The sequence below is a fragment of the Paralichthys olivaceus genome, chromosome 12 (assembly GCF_024713975.1).
Source record: "Paralichthys olivaceus isolate ysfri-2021 chromosome 12, ASM2471397v2, whole genome shotgun sequence".
Lineage (NCBI taxonomy): Eukaryota > Metazoa > Chordata > Actinopteri > Pleuronectiformes > Paralichthyidae > Paralichthys > Paralichthys olivaceus.
Window position 1 is genome coordinate 13,947,333 of NC_091104.1, and position 18,921 is coordinate 13,966,253.

Sequence of the window (18,921 nt, forward strand, 5' to 3'; positions counted from 1 at the left end):
CCACGTGTTGATTTAAAAAGCAGCCCTCCGCTGAACAACGCCGGCCATTGTCAGCTCTATATTTTGTGGCAGCAGTCGAGCACTGTTAAGGCCGTTGGTTTTATTTCCCTCATAATCAATCCTCCCCATCCTCTGCTCATTAAGCTGTCTCGTTAACTGTTACAGCCTGTTACCGCTAGCAAAAGGCAACCAGGTTAATGAAAAAGTGTTAATTTCTGCACTGTGGGCAGTAACTTCATCTGCGAGCTAGATATTAAAACGATTATGCACAACAATGACGTGCAAAATGTCTGCTACTAATTACTTGATAGAGAGGCGGAGCTTCTAGTTTCTCTTTTCGCTCTGAAACTTGATGTAATTGCCTCCACTGTGTCAGTAGCACAACTCAAAGCAGTTTTGTATCAGTAACACATTATTCAATCAAACGCACATACCTGTAGAATTTGAGTGAGGGTCCCACGGTGAGTAGGACGAATGGCACCACTGTGTAGCTAATGGCGACCTGAGTCCACGCCCATGTGATGACATCGTAGATGCACTTGTACGAGTCAGAGACCAGGAAGTACGGTCTGATGTTGTGCCTTACCTGCACGAGAAGAAGAAATAAATGTTAACATGAAATTCAAGTAAATGAAGCAGCACACAGTGAAGTAAACTTTAAATCATAAGTGATTGATATTTTTACCATCTTCTAACTCGTCAGAGAACTCTATCTCTGATCATGTCTGTGTACCAGTGGCCAGTAGAATAAGGGTGTCATGGGGTCAGGGGTGTTTGTGTTATCTCTTCCTGTACTGACACTCCTCTGTCTCTACATACAGTAAATATGCTCTTGGCTTCTTCTTTCACAAAACCAGAGTGAAGTGATCTGGCTTAGCAGAGATTAGTGGTAATGGCCTCACACTTAAAATGAGGTATAAGCGGTATACAGCTATCATTATCCCCTGAGTCTCCATAAAGGGATTTGGTTACATGTTTGTTGGTCTGCTAAGTAGCTGTGGTAAATCTAAAGTGCTCATAGACTCTGTCAGGACAAAGGAAAAACAAATGAATTCATGTTCAGGACAGAATTTCTGGATCAAATGTGGGATCAACGTCTTGTATTCTGCAAAAGCAAAATATTATCACCCTGGAATATGGATTTTTAGCTTCTATGTTCAATCTGGCGAGAACAGCGCCAACACTACATCCTGTACAAACAGAAACAGTATGTGTACTCACTGCACGTGCTGCCATTGTCATGCCGATGCCAGTGAGGAAGGTCAGATAGTAGCCTGGGTACACCCCGTGCCACATGGCCGACAGCAGGAAGGTGGCAGCAGTGGGGTTAATGGGACAGCGCTCGTAACACACCCTGCAGACAGGACACACATTCAGTGTTTGAACAAACCAACTCATGTAGAAACAAATGAAAAGCTTCATTGCAGACTTCAATCCACCATTTCAGATTACTGAATGAAATAGATGTGATAGATGTCTGTTTTTTTAACGAGATTTGTGAATTCTGTGTGTTTTATAACAAAGGCCTTTGCACACTTGACATGATTTTAAGTGATGTAGAATAAGAGCTAGCTCCTCCTCTATCCAGTCTGATATAAAGTTTGTTGATTTATTTAATACATCTAAATGATGTGATCTACCCAGTTTCAAGCAGGGCACCCAACTCATGCAAATGTCTGCAAACATGTGCAGATATGTATAATACTTAGTACTAATATATATGAACAAGCTCCAGTAGCCTGGTTTTCTTCTCACATGAGCTGAAGATAAGAACCTGAATGCTTTTACCTTTTGAGCCAAAGAGCTGTCTGGATATTCCAGTTGTCTAGGAACATCTTGAAACTGGTGGCAAACTAAAATTGGATTGTAAAAAAATACACTTTTAGGGGTTTAGTTGAAAAGGAGCATTATCATGATTTAACAGATCTCATAAACAGAACCTGACCTCAATGTCCAGAATCCTGAGATTTGATATCAGGTCCCACCGTGGGGAGCCATCTTTGTTGTATCCATTGAAGCCGAATCCGGCTGCGTTGTTGATAGCATCAGCTGCAGGAGAGAGGCACAAATGTTTCTGTAACAGCAGCGGTGAAGGACGACAACAGCCGCTTAATCTCAGTTTGAGAAGCAATGACAGAAACAGATGGAGAGGCAGCATCATATGTATTTGTCACCAGAGAGCTGCAGTTATTGAAATCGCCACTAGATGACACCGTTACGTCAAGAAACATCATTAAGTAAGAGTTTGGATTTCTTTTTTTAGGCAACACTCTGCTTTAAAAATAACCGAGCTCTCTGAGGCCAGAGCAAATCAGTGAGTTCATACCACTCAATGGAACAGAGGCACCCAACAACAAAACAGGAACATACAAAAATCACATCAGATTTAATCCTGCTTCGTCTCAATATTCACTGAATGTAAATTGTGGTGCCTCTCTTCTTTGATGCATCTTAGACTAATTTGTTCATCCGTTTTCAAACGATCAAATAAAAATATCAATCTTCTTATCAAATAAGTGGTAAGGAAATGTGTTCTGCTGATTCATTTCAAACTCACCAAGTGTCCAGACAAAGTAGTATTTAGGCCTAAGCGCCAGCATGGCCACGTAAAGGTAGATGACCTGAAGATGGAACGGGGTGGTGCGGACAAAGTCATCGTTTATGGAGTGCTCCACCGGGATCAGCTTGCACAGGGACAAATAGATGCCCAGCGAGATGGCACACGTGCACAGCTTGGAGATGACGTCATTCTAGAGAGAGGAGAGAAGGGGGGGGGGGGTAGAAAAACTCATTACACTGCATTATACCCAAAAAGGAACAATAACCACATTACGTGATAAGATGCTTTGAAAACACTGCAAACGCAAGGTTAGATCCAGTTCCTGAGCATTCTTTCATGTTTTATATTTAGCAGCACTTGTGTTTGACTGTCTTCCTTTCTCTTCTTAGATAAACACACACTTAAATCTTGGAGTATTATTTCATTATTAATGCGTTATATAGACAGAACACAGAAATAACCTTGAGGTTTAGACATTTGGGTCATAAAATTCTCAAAGTCTCAATTTCTGTTTCTCTAAAGGGGTCCAAAAGCATTATAATTGGACACGGGCTCCTTTAACAGAACTCTCTGCCTTTTATTACACATTACCCAAATATGCACTTAAAAGAGAACTGCACAGTTCAAAGTCCCACTTTGCAAAATCAAAACCACTAATGATGATTTCAAGTAATCTCTTTGTAGAATTAAAGCATTTTGGAACATTTTTCCCACCCTAACATTAAATGTAGGTCGATTTTACCACAGTTTTTACAGACATGCACTGTGCACTTCTTCTCCATGGTTATTTAATGTTAAACCTATCTGCATATAATAGTTTTCAGACTACAACTACACAGAACCTCCACAGAGGTGTGTTGTACCTTGGGTGAGGGTTCACTCTGCTTGTACTTCCCGTTCTCCTTGCCGTTGGCGTTCTCCTGGTGACGTGGCTGGTAGCAGGTGCCTTCGATAAAAGCCATGTAGTCGTTGTAGGAGCAGGTGGGCCCGGCCAGGATGCCCATGAAGTTACAGTTGTAGCTCAGGTACTCCAGCAAGCTGGGCATCCGACTTGAGGGCAAATAGGAAGAAAAACGGGCAGATATATCAGGACAACAAAATGTTTTTTATTACACAAGACAAACTCAACCCAGGAATTCATGCCTTAGAGCAGTAGTTCCAAATCCTTATTTGAGTTTAAAAGAAAGTGTAACAGTAAACCAGACAAAAGTAGGGATGGTTGCCTGTCCACTGAGAAACCAGGAGGGAGGGTATGGGTGCATTTACAGACTCTGAAGAGTTTGTGGTCTCTTACTTTTCTCTGATGAAGTTATTCTGCTCAGGCAACAATTGAACTGTCTGAACAGGAGATCTGCTTTCAAAGGCTAATTCTCCACCATCCCAGTATCCAGCTCTGAGTTATCAGCTGACTGACAGTGAATTAACAAAGGTTTATGAAACAAAGGTTTAGAACCTCATTTTCTAAGCCTTATACTATTATTACTACTAATAATACTGATAATAATAATAATACCATTATTACTACTAATAATAATATTAATAATAATCGTTATCTAAATAGCAAAAAAGTTACAAAGTGCTTCACAAGAGAATAAGACGATAAAAGCAATAAAAGTGCTTTTTAAAAGAAATTAAATAAAAGTGAATAAAATAAAATCATGAAAATATTTTTTAAGAAGGTTTTAAGAAGAGGTCTAAAAGCAGTAACAGATTACGCATTTCTGATCTCAGCTGACCTTTCCTGTAAAAGCGCGATGGCTTTTAGTCACCAATCAAGACAATCAGCTGATCTAAGATGGGGGGATATAGGTGCAGTGCACTCACTGTGTTTGTAACTGAAAATTATTCTTTACAACAATGATGCTGAGGTGTCAGGCCTGTTCTCTGTTCAGTCTCTTATCTAGCATATTCTGCTTCCAGAAATTAACCACACTACTATCTCCAATACTAGTGATTACGGGAAACCATTCTCCAGCTGCATTATGGGATTGATAAGGCAATTCCGGCAATATAAGACACATGAGAGTAGCGAATGGAACGGTTTCCTAGATACCAGGCGCCTGACAACAGCTTGACAGCAACCGCAGAGAGCCTGAAGGGGAGGAAGCATGGTGAAATCCAGCCTTCACTAGCATGAAGAGCAGGATCTCTTTCACACTGAGCTTAATGCTGATTTGAAGTTGCGTCAACTTTTTTTTGAAAAATCAGCTTGTTCGACTTAACCCAACATCTGAAGCAATAAAAACATACCTGCGTCACATACCTGATAGCAAGGTATTTCTGACTGGGAGTCAGCTGCCCCTCTCGCTTGGTCATTCCTACAGGCGGACACACACAAACACTTTCATTTATAGTATACACAAAAATCGGAATTTCTCAAACTGAATCAAGGATTGTGGGTATTGGAAGCCAACCTGGGGACAGAGCGACCTTGCAACACAGGCTCAGGGGCCAAGGGGGGGGACGTGTCTGAGAGGCCCCTACAATATACATAATTTCAGCATCTCACAGCTGAGTCAGTAGAGGACAGTGAGTAAGAGAGGGAAGAGAAGATGATGCAACAGTGAGAGCGGAGCTGTTGTGTGCGTAACCTCATTAGAACTCTTCATCTAACATGACTCGTTCCATTGTTCAGGCTGCATGTTTGCAGCGGCCATAAGAAGGAATATTCTGAGAGAAGACGATCTTGGCCAAACATTTTTCACAGCAGTTATCTTTACTAGCGAGAAGGTTTACAAAGGTTGGCTCCGTTCTCTGGGCTAAATGCATCTGGGTACATTTGTTTTAATCAGCCTGCTCTTTGTTTATAAAGACCTGCGGTTATGGAGCTCATTAGAATGAACGCTCTGGCAACATGGGGCACAGGTACGGTTGAGCTGAGTTTATTTAAATTCTGCTGCTCCTCTGGCCACAATTAAACTGATTTAATGATCCCAATCAAAGTAACGAGAGGATGAACTCTGAGGCCTTAATGCTCTGGAATATGAGAGGTTTCCTGGTGTTTTACTGTATAGCTGCTTTTTCTGGAAATTTTCAGAGGGCCTATCTGTGAGAACGCAAAAGTTCAGGTGAGAAAACAACAGGAAAATGTCCCAAAAACCTCGAAGGGAGTGAGAGGGCATGCTGAGGATGTTTCTAAGATGTAAAGACTGGCAGCCTGTCCAGTACCTCCTCCTAAATTTCCCTCGGGGATCGACCCTAGATTTCCCTCGGGATCAATAAAGTATCTATCTATCGATACATCCATCTATCTATCTGACATGCTAGGAATGCTAACGTAAAAAACCCCAAAGAATACAGCAGTGGATGTAACCGACGAAGAGGTATAAGTGATGAGCAAACGCCTTGTTTCTCAGAATCAGTGATCTGAAAATACAATATAAAATACACACCAACAAATAATTGTTATCATTGTAATTCCGAATATCCTGAGGGGCCAAGCAGGAACTAAAAAAAACCTCTGAGTGACTCTCATTACCCTCTCAATCTACAAGCCTCTCCTCACCCCCACAACCTGATCACACTTTATTTTAACGCCGGTGTCAAGTCCCCATCTTTTTTTATTGCTCATAAGCACCTGAGATGCTTCAGTTATGACTCTTCATTTGCTTCAAAAAAGCTGAGACAGTCAGGGGCCAGCCAGTGGAGGATACCCTGGACTTAAAAGGGTCTACAGCGCTGCCGTGGCACATGATTGGTCTACTTCCCAAGCAATGCCTTGGTTTGTGCATTGAGTCATAAATGGATGAAGGATTACTGTCCACTTTTAACACTGTGCTGCTTTAATTCAAACTGAGCTTGTGTTTCAAGTCAGCCATTAAACACGCACAGAGAGGGAGGGAGAGAGTGCATACTTGGTCACTGCTCAATTACATAACTGTGTTGATGCTCTCTTTCTGGTTCACTAGTCCACTGTCAGGAGTGACTACTGGGATGGAAACGTGGTCTTTTTAAATCCAAAGAGAATTTTAGTTGCACTTTTACTTTTTGTCATGTCTGCAACTGTTCTTCCTCATACAACATACACACAAACTAACACACATGCTTTAGAGACACTTGTCTTACCGTCATGTATTTCAAACGCCAAGCTGGTGATCTTCTGCGTTATAACCATCATGGGCCTAATGAGGAGCATTAAACAGAAATGTTAATGTTAATATTGTCAATTTTAAACACATTCCACTCTTTACAGCCTAAACACTCAAACACAACATGATAAATATTATCATATCATCATACCCGACCTTTACTGTGGATGTTTGTCTGTTTGTAAGTTTAGTAAAGATCCTGAGGTCCCACTTCTTATGCAGCCATCATCAATGCATCTTGAGTGACTGCTTTGAAACTGCTTTGTGGTGTTATGTAACTAATGGCTTTTAGATTTTTTAGATGCCAATTCACCCAATAAATACAGTAACAGTATCAGCTGCAGTATAACCCTTACAAAAGGAAGTTTCCTCCAGGATAATTGCAGCCTCGGAACTTCCTGTAATTGTTTTTTCTGTTCCACTCCAGTCATATGCTTCGAATCTAACCTCTTACCTCAAAGCAGGATAACTTTATACAGTCTGTTCATGTGCTTTAGCCTGTAAGCATGTAGATATATTCAACCTTTAATGTTGATTCACATTTAAATCCAAGTTCCTGACTAATTCGATGCATGAAAAATGGTCAGTGGCCACATCATGTTTGTCTGCAGGTTAAAAAATAAGCACCACAGATTTTCTGGTCTTTTAAAGGAGAAATATTATGCTCATATTCAGGTTCTTTTCATTTTGGTTATTACTTGAAAAGGTTTACCTGCTCTAATGTTCAGAAAACAATTCACTTTCCTCAAACTGTCAATTGCTGCAGCTCCTCTCGGTTTTAGCTCCTGTCTCCTTAAGGCCCCCCTCCCTAGAAAGTCTGCTCTGATTGGCCAGTTGGCCCACTCTGTTGTGATTGTTCAACTGTGCTTGCAGGAAATATTGGCCTCTGCTGTCGCTTTACCTGGTTTTGTTAGGGGGCGTTCCAGACTAGCTCCTAGGCATATATCATGCAAATATGGGGGCATGGTGATATATATAGTGTTGGCTGGAATACTGACAAGGGGTTTCAGGAGCTGTGGGAACAGTGTTGTCTGGAGCGGAGAGAAGCTCTATATACTATATAAACACACGAGAGGAAAGAAAAACTGAAAAAGCATCATATGTCTCTGTTGACAATATTTGAGTTCCCTTTCCTGTACAACAAAGCGATATTTCAAGAAACGAGTGAATTTGACATTACAAAGAAACCGAGGGAGAACTGTTAAACCAGTGAAATCACTGCCCTTGCAGAGGCTGCATTGGTTTTCATATGGTTGCTTAGCAACCGGCCACCCCCACCTAGTAGGGAGAGCAGGCTGTCTGCTTGAATTGTCAGACAGTCTGGACGAGTTGGAACCAACCACAGCTCCTCCTGTGGACACAGCTGAGCAGTGTGACCAGCTCTTGTCGAGTCATATTAAAAAGATTCCCCTGACTCTGACTGGTAGCAGCTATTTTTTCAATTGTTCTGCATCTGGGATTGAATATTAAGACCAAGGGAGGCCTTGGATTTATCATTATTAACAACTAAAAAGATTTTAAAGAGCAGTGTGTTTTTAGAGGACCTTACCCTGTAAAATCTGCAGAGTACATGCCGTAGTCAAACACGTAGACTCGTGTGATCTGACACAATATCAGATAGCCCAGCGTCACAATGAAGCAGTACCTGAAAGGGAGAAAAAGAAAAGGTCAGAAATAAAACAATATCTCAGAAATTCTAAATAACTAGTTGACACTTAAAATAACCACGAGGGAAGATATCTAGAAATATTTGTTGTTTTATTATTATATTATATTATATCAAAGCATTTGGCCCACCCCTAGTTTGCTACTTCTAGTATATATGTACAAAATGTGGGGTAAAAAGAATAAAGCTATATCACACAGAAAAAAGAACAGAAAACTCAAAAGAATTCTAAATCTAAAAATATAAATACCACACACAGAGCTGTTTATTTCTAAATGGAGTGGATAAGGAGCTTATATTCTCTTCTCCCAGGTTTTCTCCAGATAACTGATTAAATTCATATATTTTATAAATAAACAGCCAACCTAAACAGAGTTTTTCATCTCGTTACACATTATGAGAACCTTTAATTTTGCGGTTCACCTTTTTTCCAATACAGTACAAAGAGTGTCCATGGAAACAGGGCAGAGCTACGGAAATGGGGGAGGGGGTCAAAAATTGGACAAAGGGCCAGAGGAGGCTCTAATAATGTGTCACTGTCAGCGGCTGAAGACTGAGGGAGGACAACACGACCTTTCAACAGAAGACTAAAGACAGCGCTGCCCTGGAGCCCATGGTACAAAGCTGCTGCAGAGTCAGCGCGGGTGAAGGCTAGCTAGATAGCATTCCTCCACTACCAACAATAAGTGGATTGTGCTGCTAGGAGAAGGAATACAGCACACAAGCGAGACTGTGCTGGAGATGGAACATAACAGGATCCTACTGTAACTGCAGTCCAAGATACAGCAAAGACGTAATCTGAGCTTTAGTGCCAAGAAAAAATAAAATAAGCCACTCACACTGCAGTGATATGAAATTCAGACCTTCCAAGAGCTTTCTTAGTCTCTAAGAAAATCATAAGACCCTCAGAGAAGGCACAGTGATAATAATAAGGGGAGATAATCACTATAGGCCTTAAATGTGCTCTGAGATTACAGTTTGTGTCCAACCCACACTTGGTATCACATCTTCAGCATCCTACATATAGTATAGGAGACTGCATGGCTCGTTACAATAGCAACCATATATCCAGAGATATATCCACTCCAGCCCTGCATCAAGAGGACTCATGCAAGTGTGCTGCATGGATACATTCAGTGATGACAATGGAACATGCAAACTCCACACAGTGCACATCAGAATGTGCATCTTGTTAACATTGTCCAACTTTTCTAGAGAGGTAAAGAACAGCTTTTTTTTTTAAAGCTTTATAAAATGGAATCACTGGAACAGATGTGCATATCTTTTGACGAAGTGACTTCAGTTTGGATCAAAACCAAAAGCTATTTTTGAGTTAAAAAAGTATTATTTAGCATAATAAGTCTGAGCACCCAACACAACTCAATTAAAAGTGCAACATCGGACCACAAAGTAAAAACGCTGCTGCCAGGATCTGCTCCACATCTGGAGCACATCTGTCTGTATCTGCACCCAAACTTGTCTCAGTAAAGCTTTTTGCATCTTATTCAGAAATCTCTCTTAATAATTTAGTCCCAATTCTCTCTGATATACTAAAAACCTTCAAAGCAAAAACCAATGTGAACCTAGTTCGTTCACTTCCCATTTACTGATGTGTTACACGCAGCAGGAAAAATTCTACCTACAGAGTAGGGTGAGTTTTCACTTATTTACAATGGCAAGAAGTGACAATATCCTAATGAAGACCACTCCAGCAATGTCAAGAAAAATAAATACAATTAACACATTACAAAAAAACGAATACTGCGGTAAAACAACAAATAAATTAAATTATATTAATAATAATTATAATTAATTTATTATTTTATTTTTTTACTTGTTTAACCCAAACCCAAGTGCATTCATTACTATATGACATAGAATACTGACACTTTGTAGCTTTAAAAAGCTTTCAAAAGTTTTTCTGTTGATTCTCCCAACATTCTCAGTCCATGGCAACACTTTTTAACCGAGCCTAGCTCTCTCGGCTGGCAGCTGCAGTTATCACTGGGGATATGAGCTATATGTGCTGCAGCAGCTATATTTGCTGCGAGCCCACCAATGAGTTTCTATCCTCATCTTATTTATGTTTGTGTAAATCACAGCTCAGAAGGGGGTGTTTCACATTCACTGAAGGCATCAGATAGAGCCTGGGACTAGCGTAGGTTGCCCACCCGCTCATCACACACACACACACACACATACACACACAGGTGTATGTATCAATGTATGTATGCATTAAAAGAATCAGGCTATAGATAAATGTTTAAACACACAGACAGGAGAAGAGAAAAATGTCTCAATGTTACCCTTAACTGTCTGAGACCCTCCTGCTGAAGTGTAGATCGTCATAAAGAGCTTAACTTCAGATTAGAATGTCTGCTCTGATTGGGTAATGAGCTAAAACTGTTATCATGTCTCTTATATCTCAAAACCTAGAGTCAATCCGTCAGTCCCCCGATAAATTCACAAACTATAATGTAGGTGACCTCTGTTGGTTTTAACTGTGGTTCCCAAACTGTGGGTTGGAGCTCACATGAGAGGTCACAAGATACGGGTCAAGATATTTTCTTTTTTATCGCTAAATCAACTCTTAGATTAAACAGTTTACAACTGGTTAACCCCAGTTTTGGGGGGTTGCAGCTTAAAATTGCAGTCCACAGAACCCTGAGGCTGCACCACCGCAGCTGTTCACCTGTTTATTTAAAGTTCAGTGAAGCACGAGTCAGTACGGAGAACCTCGAACTGGAGAATCATTTGTTTTTGCTGTTGACAATTGACACCGTTATGATGATGAGTTCTAGCTACATCTGCTACAGAGCGCCCACAGCCTGTTTACTTATATTTCATTAATATTGAACCCACTGCATGTCTGAATCCCACCAAATATGACACTGTCCGCCCTTGGGCCATTAACTATACAAGTTCCAAATGTTTAGCCGATAAAAGATGAACGGTTCAGGAGATATGCAGAGGGTCCCAAACCTAGAAAAAAAAAACGTATTTGCCGTAAAAATTAAAAATAAGCTATAGAATACACAGAGGATTTATTACACAAAAATGAATGCACTGTATTTGCATCAGGAAACAAGTCAGCCTTAGGGAAATATTACAGTTCCTCTATAGAACCTGTGGTTATGTTAGCCCTCTTCATTGGTTAGACCATATCTAATGCTTTCAGTTGTCTGTCTCTTTCCTGTTGCCCGGCAGGCAGTGCTGTGATCACGCTCTAGGCGAGTGGGGAAGCGTCTGGAACATTCCCTGTCTGCTCACTACATCCAAAGTCAAACAGTGCAAGGAAGTGAGAGAGAGCACAAGAGAGCGAGAGATACCCGGAGCTGCACAAGAGTCAGTGGCATGAAATATGATGCCCTGCCATCAAACAAAAAAAGGAGTCTGGTAAGTCTCAGGCCACACATTCACAGCAAGTCCCAGAGCCCAGGGGAAAAAAAAAAAGCTTTTTGCAATTGCAGCTGTCACACTGCACTCACTGTACACTTCCCTTCAATGACAGGGGGCCTGAGTGAGAGAACAACAAATCGAGAACATGATGCAAGTCCTGACACAGAGTATTGTGGCAGGACAGTATGGGGAAAGGTCAGCTGCACCGTGTAGTGTGTTCCCAAAGAGTTAAGAGATATAGAAACACAGGGCTGCTGCAGGTTTCAACAAGTTCAATTTCAGACTTTTTAAGACTATAATTAATCTAATTTAAGACGTTTTTTCCAAGCATGACATATGAAGCATTATCAGTGTGCCTAAAAACGAATTTGAAAACACGATGGAAGGTTAAATAAATGTCAGCATAATTACGAATTACCTAAACGTATTTAAGTGCTAGTATGTAGTATTTCAATATATTTAAGACTTTTTAAGGCCTGAAATTCTGCTCATTAAATTTGAGACTTTTAGACATTATAAGACCCCATGGACACCCTGTGACAATAGAGGACATTTGAAAGGAATGGGACAAAAACGTTTGGACATTAACAGATAGAAAAGGGCAATCTTATCATTGGATGGGTGACAAAGGAAGAGAATTTGAATGCAACAAACTCAAAAGTGTAGTTCAGAGATTAAAGGTCCTGAGCGACAGCCTGGGATGGCTTGTGCACCCCGTTGGTAAAACAAACACAAGGGCCCAAAGTTAAATCTCCACCTGCTGCTGAGATAATAACTCATTTGTTATGCAAAAAACCTGAGGCAACGGGTTCAACTGTCTCGACAAACACGAACATGTCAAGTGCATCCTGCCTCTGTGGTTTTTCTCCCCTCTGACACCGACCTGCACCAGCCTGCACCTAGGGGGGCAGGGTGAACTTTATCTCTGAACGTGGCGGAGGTTGCGGTGGGTGACTGTGTATACAGTGTAAGAGTGTGTGGGCACTGCTTATCTACACACTTACAGAAGACACAGAACACCAGGCTAAAAGCGCACTAATGCTGTTTGTGGATGTTTAATCCTTCGAGGAAGTGTGTGATGTGACATTTGATGTCAAACACAGGATGTCAAAATGTCGGTGACGCTCTCTCTTTATACGAGTGCAGTTGCTATTGAGTGTAAATCTTTGTTAGCATGTATTTGAAGTGTTTTCCCGACGGATAAACCTCTACTGTTTACACCTGCACTCATAACCTTGAATTCTGATTAAAAAAACATCAAAGTGTGTGTGTATGTTTGTGTATACCTGTGCAGATGTCTTTGTGAGGACCATTTTAATCACGTCACTTTCTGACTCACAGTCAATTAGCTGTTTGAGGGTTGAGACTTCATATTAGGGTTAAGGTTAGAATAAGGTTTAGGTGAGGGCTAGGCATTTAACGCGATGGTAAGGGTAAGAGAATAGGGAATGCCTTATGCCAATGAGTGTCCTCACTAAGATAGAACTACAAAAATGTTTGTGTGTGTGCATGTGTGTGTCTTGAAGAGCCATGGTCACAGATGGAAGCCTGGGGGCCGAATCGTCATCCCTGTGACCCAGGCTCATGCGCCTCGAAAAAGTCGAACACAAAGAAAACGTGAGTCTGAGGCGGATTCACAGTGAACCCATTTGTAGCATTTATCTTATCTAACATGCAAGAAAACATTTTTACGAAATGTTGATTTACTGGCTTTATTGTGCTTCTAGTTCCCCTGTCAGATTATTATTGTGGGAAATTGTGAATCACTTTTATTCCCTTTCATCTAATGCTTTACTCCACTTGACCTTACTTGTGCATGTGCTCCAGGCCAGCGAAGACCATCACGCTGTAGGACAGACCGCTCTGCACCAGGAAGTGGAGGGAATACCTACGAGGAGACAGACAGAAATAAATAATACATTATTGGTGCAAATGAACAGTAAGGCAGATCCTGTACAAAGGAGCTGGTTGGCATTTAGTTTACTGGTGCTGCATGAGGAAAAAGAAAGGTAACGCAATAGCCTGCAGTTAGGAATGGTACGGTACCTCATTTTATTGGTATTTTAACTAGAATGGCACCTCATAGTAAATACCTCTGACAAGGCCGAGCAGTCCCTGTATGAAAACACATTTAAATTCACCAAATGTAGAATTTTATTTAGAGCTACATCAAGATCGAGTATTCTTTGAGAAATCAATGTTGAAAAAAAAAACCGTGATCCAGAAGTTCAGAAGTTCATGGTAATCAGATTATTATTTTCTTGAGTCATTTCGCAACCAATCAAACACAGATTAAAAACAACCTTTGTAGGCAAAGGTGAAAAATCCTAGTTTTCAGTTAGCGCTGCATTTCCTTCCAGTTGCGTATGTGTGCAACAATGAGGCAGTGCATGAGCAACGTGCAGTGCTCTGCATCCACTGTCCAACAGTCATAGTGGGCCTGCCAACTGTTTTCAGCTTTTCTGACTCAGCTGCGAGGGGTAGCCTACAGAGCCAGTGTGTAACAGTTGTTTGACACCAATGAAAACCATGGGAGCCAACAATTTAAAGAGCTACAGGTTAGCTAATGTGATAGAAACTTTTCACCATCAGAGTTTGATGATGCAGTTCGCTTCAATGACAACTCTAACTTCATCTTTTTAACTCATTTACAAATAAACACTTATATATTAATGTATAGTTTTCTTTTAAAGACACATGCCCCCTACTTAAACCCAACCATATTAAACTTTGTTTGCTCTCTGTATTATGATGCATTTCCTGTTTTGTCATTACTGACTGTAAGTGAAAAGTACAGCATTGCAAAACCACAGTCACACCGGGAGCCATGTGAGGCACCCCCACTCATTGTTTCAAATCCAGTCACAGGACAGAATGGTGGTGATTGTGTCACACTATCTTATTAAGTGATTCATGGGCCTTCACGGCAGCACAGGTTCCTTATATCGCACCATTTCAGAGAAATCCATCTTTTTTTCTTCCCATATAGCACAAAAGAGTGCACACACACATAGTTCAACGGCAGCAGCTACCAGATGGGTGTTTGAAGGGCACAGTGTGTGATGCTGCCTGACGTCAAGCCTCCAGGAGAGCCGAGATGCCACACTGTGTTAGCAGTGAGTCAACAAGGGCATCGGGGTTCGCGGGGAACGAGAAGCTGGGTGAATTAAATGAACAAAAAAAGGGGGCAAACAATGCAGTATTATCTGAGGAAGGGAGAGGTACTGAAAAAAGCTTAGGAAGTATTGAACAAGCACAAGAACAGTCCCCTTTGACGGAGCACAAAATTCTGACAACCTCCCATTGTTAGCTCCGTTCCTGAAATTTTCTGGACGGCCTGAATGTGAGAACGCAAATATCAGAGTCAGTTGAACTGGACCTCTTCTGGAACGTTTCCTGCCAGCCCCCTGGTAAAAGGTCCAGAAAATATCAGAGTGAGCCAATAAAACAATACGGAAGGAATATTCACAGTGAGTGAGTGGATGTGTTGATTCATTTTTCTAACACACAAAGACAACCTCTGCCTGAATGTTCTGGAAATGGTACTGTTGTTGTGAACATGTCTGATCTGGACAATATCCTGCTGCATTCTTTACATGTGAGAGGCAAATGTCCGGACCCAGTTTTCCAGAGTTCATGTCTGTCAAAACTCAACAGTTTTAGTTTCTGCAGCATCTGTGTGGCAGATCCTGTTGGACCTGCAGCCAGGTCCTCTCTACCACAGAACATTATGAATGTGTTTGCAAAATAAAAGTTGAAATATATGTGTCTGTGTTTGCTCATATGGATAGAGGAGTGCAGAAGAAAGAGTGAACATAGATGCTTTCACGCATAACATGAGCTGGCTGCACTGGGAGAAGTTATTTGGTATCCTGCAGACAATTAACATGTGCACGGAGCTCTGAGTTACTGACAAGTTCTGATTAATGTCATCAGTTTATTTGAATCAGAGTTTTAGCTCTGCATCAATATATTGTGCGGCATTAAAAAAAATATGTTAAAAAAAACACTTTGGTTCTTGTAGTAAGTACATTATTTAGATAGTTACAACCATAAAGATCTGGTGCACTGAGACAAGAACAATAAAAACATTTATAACCTTTATAAAATGTCTACACTAATAAACATTTGTATGGGTTTACTTCTATTTAATTTCTGTAGCAAATAAAAGTCAAGACTTAAACTTCACTTATTGTTTGTTTGACCAATTTGGGCCTATATAGGCTTAATATAGGGTCAATACATGTTTGAGCTTGTAAAGTGATCGTAAATCATGAATAAAATACATTTATATGGGCAACTCAAGTTTGTATTTATTAAAAAAAACACACTCAAGTACAAATATTGCCCCTGATTTGATAACTAAATCTGATTGGACAGTTTCTGATCAAAGCATTATATCAATTCCTTTAACTTATACCTCAACCATTTTTCTTTAAACAAATATTTATATAACTATTTAGTGTGAGGGTACTTTAAAGGATAGGAGGATATATGTGCATATTTGCATTATATATTATGCATTCCAGGCCATGCTTTCTCTTTGTGTGCATTTTTAATGCCTTTTAACTATATTATAGTCTTGTACCTGATTTGGGAATATGAAATAAATTATGCAACATTAGCTCTTCTAGCCACAACAAATTATATACTCCTCCTGCAGATCAGTGTCAAGCCCACTGCGAACCGTCTGTCGCACACGTTATCACATCAAAGTCCTCACTTCAACCCTCATCACCTATTACCTGATGACTCGGTAACAGTCACCTGATTAGCATTTTTCCACTAGCTGGATGTCTAGCTAATGTTTTCTTAGGTCTGCACACACACACACAACCATTCGTGTATGTACACATGTACACTGCAGCACTCTGAGAGGCACTCTGCCAGAGGTACAGTCAAGAGGGTTCTCTATTAAAGAGCAATAGCTTTGTAAATGGATATCAGTTACTACATGATCGACCCATTTGCTTTGGTATGGATGAAGAGAAGGAGGACAAGGTGAGGGAGAAAGAGAAAAGGAACGGCTGTGAGAGAAGTGGCAGATGTGAGGGGAGAAAAACACGTTAACATGGAGAAGGTTGACGTCAGGAGAATTGAAGCAAAACAAGAAAGAGAAAACTCAACTCGAAGTGAAATACTGGTATTAATAATGTTGCATTATCATGCTTTATCATTAACATTCATTCTACACATCAAAAGCTGTTTTCAGACATGACCTCTGGGTAAAATCCAGATGTTTTGGCTATACATAGTTTAGTTTCTTTTCACACATGCACAACAGAGCAGGAGGTTCTCTGCACACACTCGTTAACAAGAAAATCATTATTCAGGCGAGAGGTGGAGCAGCTGGGAGCGGCAGACAGAGGCAGAAAACGACGCATTACCTCCGCTGCTGAGATCAAACCTACAACGTTTCTCACTCGGACATTTGCCTTCACACATACACCTCCTTCGGAGAAAATACGGAGGTACTGTGGAGTTCAGTGCATGTCTGACAGCAGCTTAAGAAGACAATAAGTATTTAACAATGTGCATCCAGTGTCCAAATCCAAGCAACTAGCACTCAATACATATTCTTAATCGTAGCTCTTCCACTCCACACTAAAGTCGAGTTGTTAGCACAATGTTAGCACATTGTTCATACCAGCGAAACATCAGGACAGGAGATACTAGCACATTCTGGTAGACCTAAAGGAGTGCCAGTATGACATGCAGTTTAATTTATTATTCTAACTCCTCAACGTTCTTGCTATGATTATATATCAATGACCTTTGTGTTGTGTAGTCACAAAACCTGTTGTGTTTTGCCTGAGGGATGTGACTTTTTCTTTTGCACAAACAGAAAGACACTCTACTTAAGGGTACAGTGGCATGGAAAAAATACTGCAGATTTTAAACTGCAATTAAAGATTGTTTTAATTATTGATAAATCTGACCCTTATATTATTGATTTATTGATTCATTTATGCAAAGAAATGTCAGAAAACCAAGAGGAATGTCCATCAGAGTCCAAAGTGACAATTCAAACTGATAAAAGTGCCAAACTTCACACTGAAAAAGCTTTTGATTGGAATAACTGAAGAATAAAATAATAAATACATACATACAACTCATTGATTTATCATCTTATCCTTTTAGCTGTAGCTGAAATGATCCGGTACACTGTATTCGGTTTGTGGTAAAGCATTCTGGGAAATGTAGTAACGGAGGAGCAGCCGGAGACACTATGTCACATAACAAAATCTTTCATTACACAGCATCATATAACATCATATAAGTAATTCATGAGAATAACAATATCCTTCCAGATAGTCCAACAGCATTTACTAATAACATATGCAATATATTTTCAAATTAGGATATGACCATGGTCTGACGGAAGAAGGGAGGGAAGGGAGGAGTGTAGTGATAAAGAGCTGCTGGTGAACCAAATGAGTGACTCACCAGCCAAAGCAGAAGAGAGCTAAGTAGAAGCCCAGCAGAGTGGCCACCACATGTCTGATGAATGGACTGGTCTTACTGGGGTGGAGGTAGAGCCGAAACCACACAGCCATCAGCAGGGCAAACAGCTGACATGCCACAAAGTTAACCTGCACAGAGGAACACACACATATATTATTACAGATGTATGAGAGCTAGAGCAAGAACAAGTTCTGAGGTTAGAGAAATGTTGAGGTAGATAAATAAATGAAAAATAATTAGAGCAAACCATTAAGTTGACCTGGTTTACTGTGGAAGACATGCTTTGCTAACAAAGTGTATATACACAGTAACAAGTTAAATCCCATATTTTAGTCGTATGAACGTTGTACAAAATAGCTGGGTCTTAATTGGGGGCTGCATCCTGCAGAAGCTGCATTCATAGACCAATTATGTCGAGACTTATTTATTATTTATTATTAGTTATTCATTATTGTTATTATATTAATGTTTCTTTTGTCCATTATATTTATATATAAAACGCTGTTATCAAAAGTTATTTTTGGAAATAACCCCTGTAAATCTGAACTAGAACACGCCATGTGTGATCCTTTGAGGCATTTTATGCAGTCTATCTTGCAGTAAGCAATAAGACAAAAGATAATCTCTCCAAATGTACCATCATGTTGCATTTGTATATACATCTCTCATTGTCAAACATGTTCTGTCTGACAGGTCAGAGTAAAGCTGGGTTAGAGTGGGTGTGAGACCTCGTTTCATCTGCT

General features: G+C 40.4%; 1 protein-coding gene across 1 annotated transcript in view; it reads right to left on the reverse strand.

Annotated features, from left to right (window-relative positions):
• mboat2a (membrane bound O-acyltransferase domain containing 2a) overlaps positions 1 to 18,921 on the reverse strand; it is a 39,312-nt gene that overhangs the window by 3,126 nt on the left and 17,265 nt on the right. The window contains exons 2-12 of the mRNA XM_020085195.2: positions 18,161 to 18,306; positions 13,524 to 13,601; positions 8,198 to 8,293; positions 6,626 to 6,681; positions 4,824 to 4,878; positions 3,424 to 3,610; positions 2,558 to 2,750; positions 1,946 to 2,049; positions 1,789 to 1,853; positions 1,222 to 1,354; positions 435 to 586 (exon numbers count right to left, since the gene is read on the reverse strand). Coding sequence (XP_019940754.2) covers positions 435 to 586; positions 1,222 to 1,354; positions 1,789 to 1,853; positions 1,946 to 2,049; positions 2,558 to 2,750; positions 3,424 to 3,610; positions 4,824 to 4,878; positions 6,626 to 6,681; positions 8,198 to 8,293; positions 13,524 to 13,601; positions 18,161 to 18,306 — 1,265 coding nt within the window. The remainder of the gene's footprint in view (positions 1 to 434; positions 587 to 1,221; positions 1,355 to 1,788; positions 1,854 to 1,945; positions 2,050 to 2,557; positions 2,751 to 3,423; positions 3,611 to 4,823; positions 4,879 to 6,625; positions 6,682 to 8,197; positions 8,294 to 13,523; positions 13,602 to 18,160; positions 18,307 to 18,921) is intronic.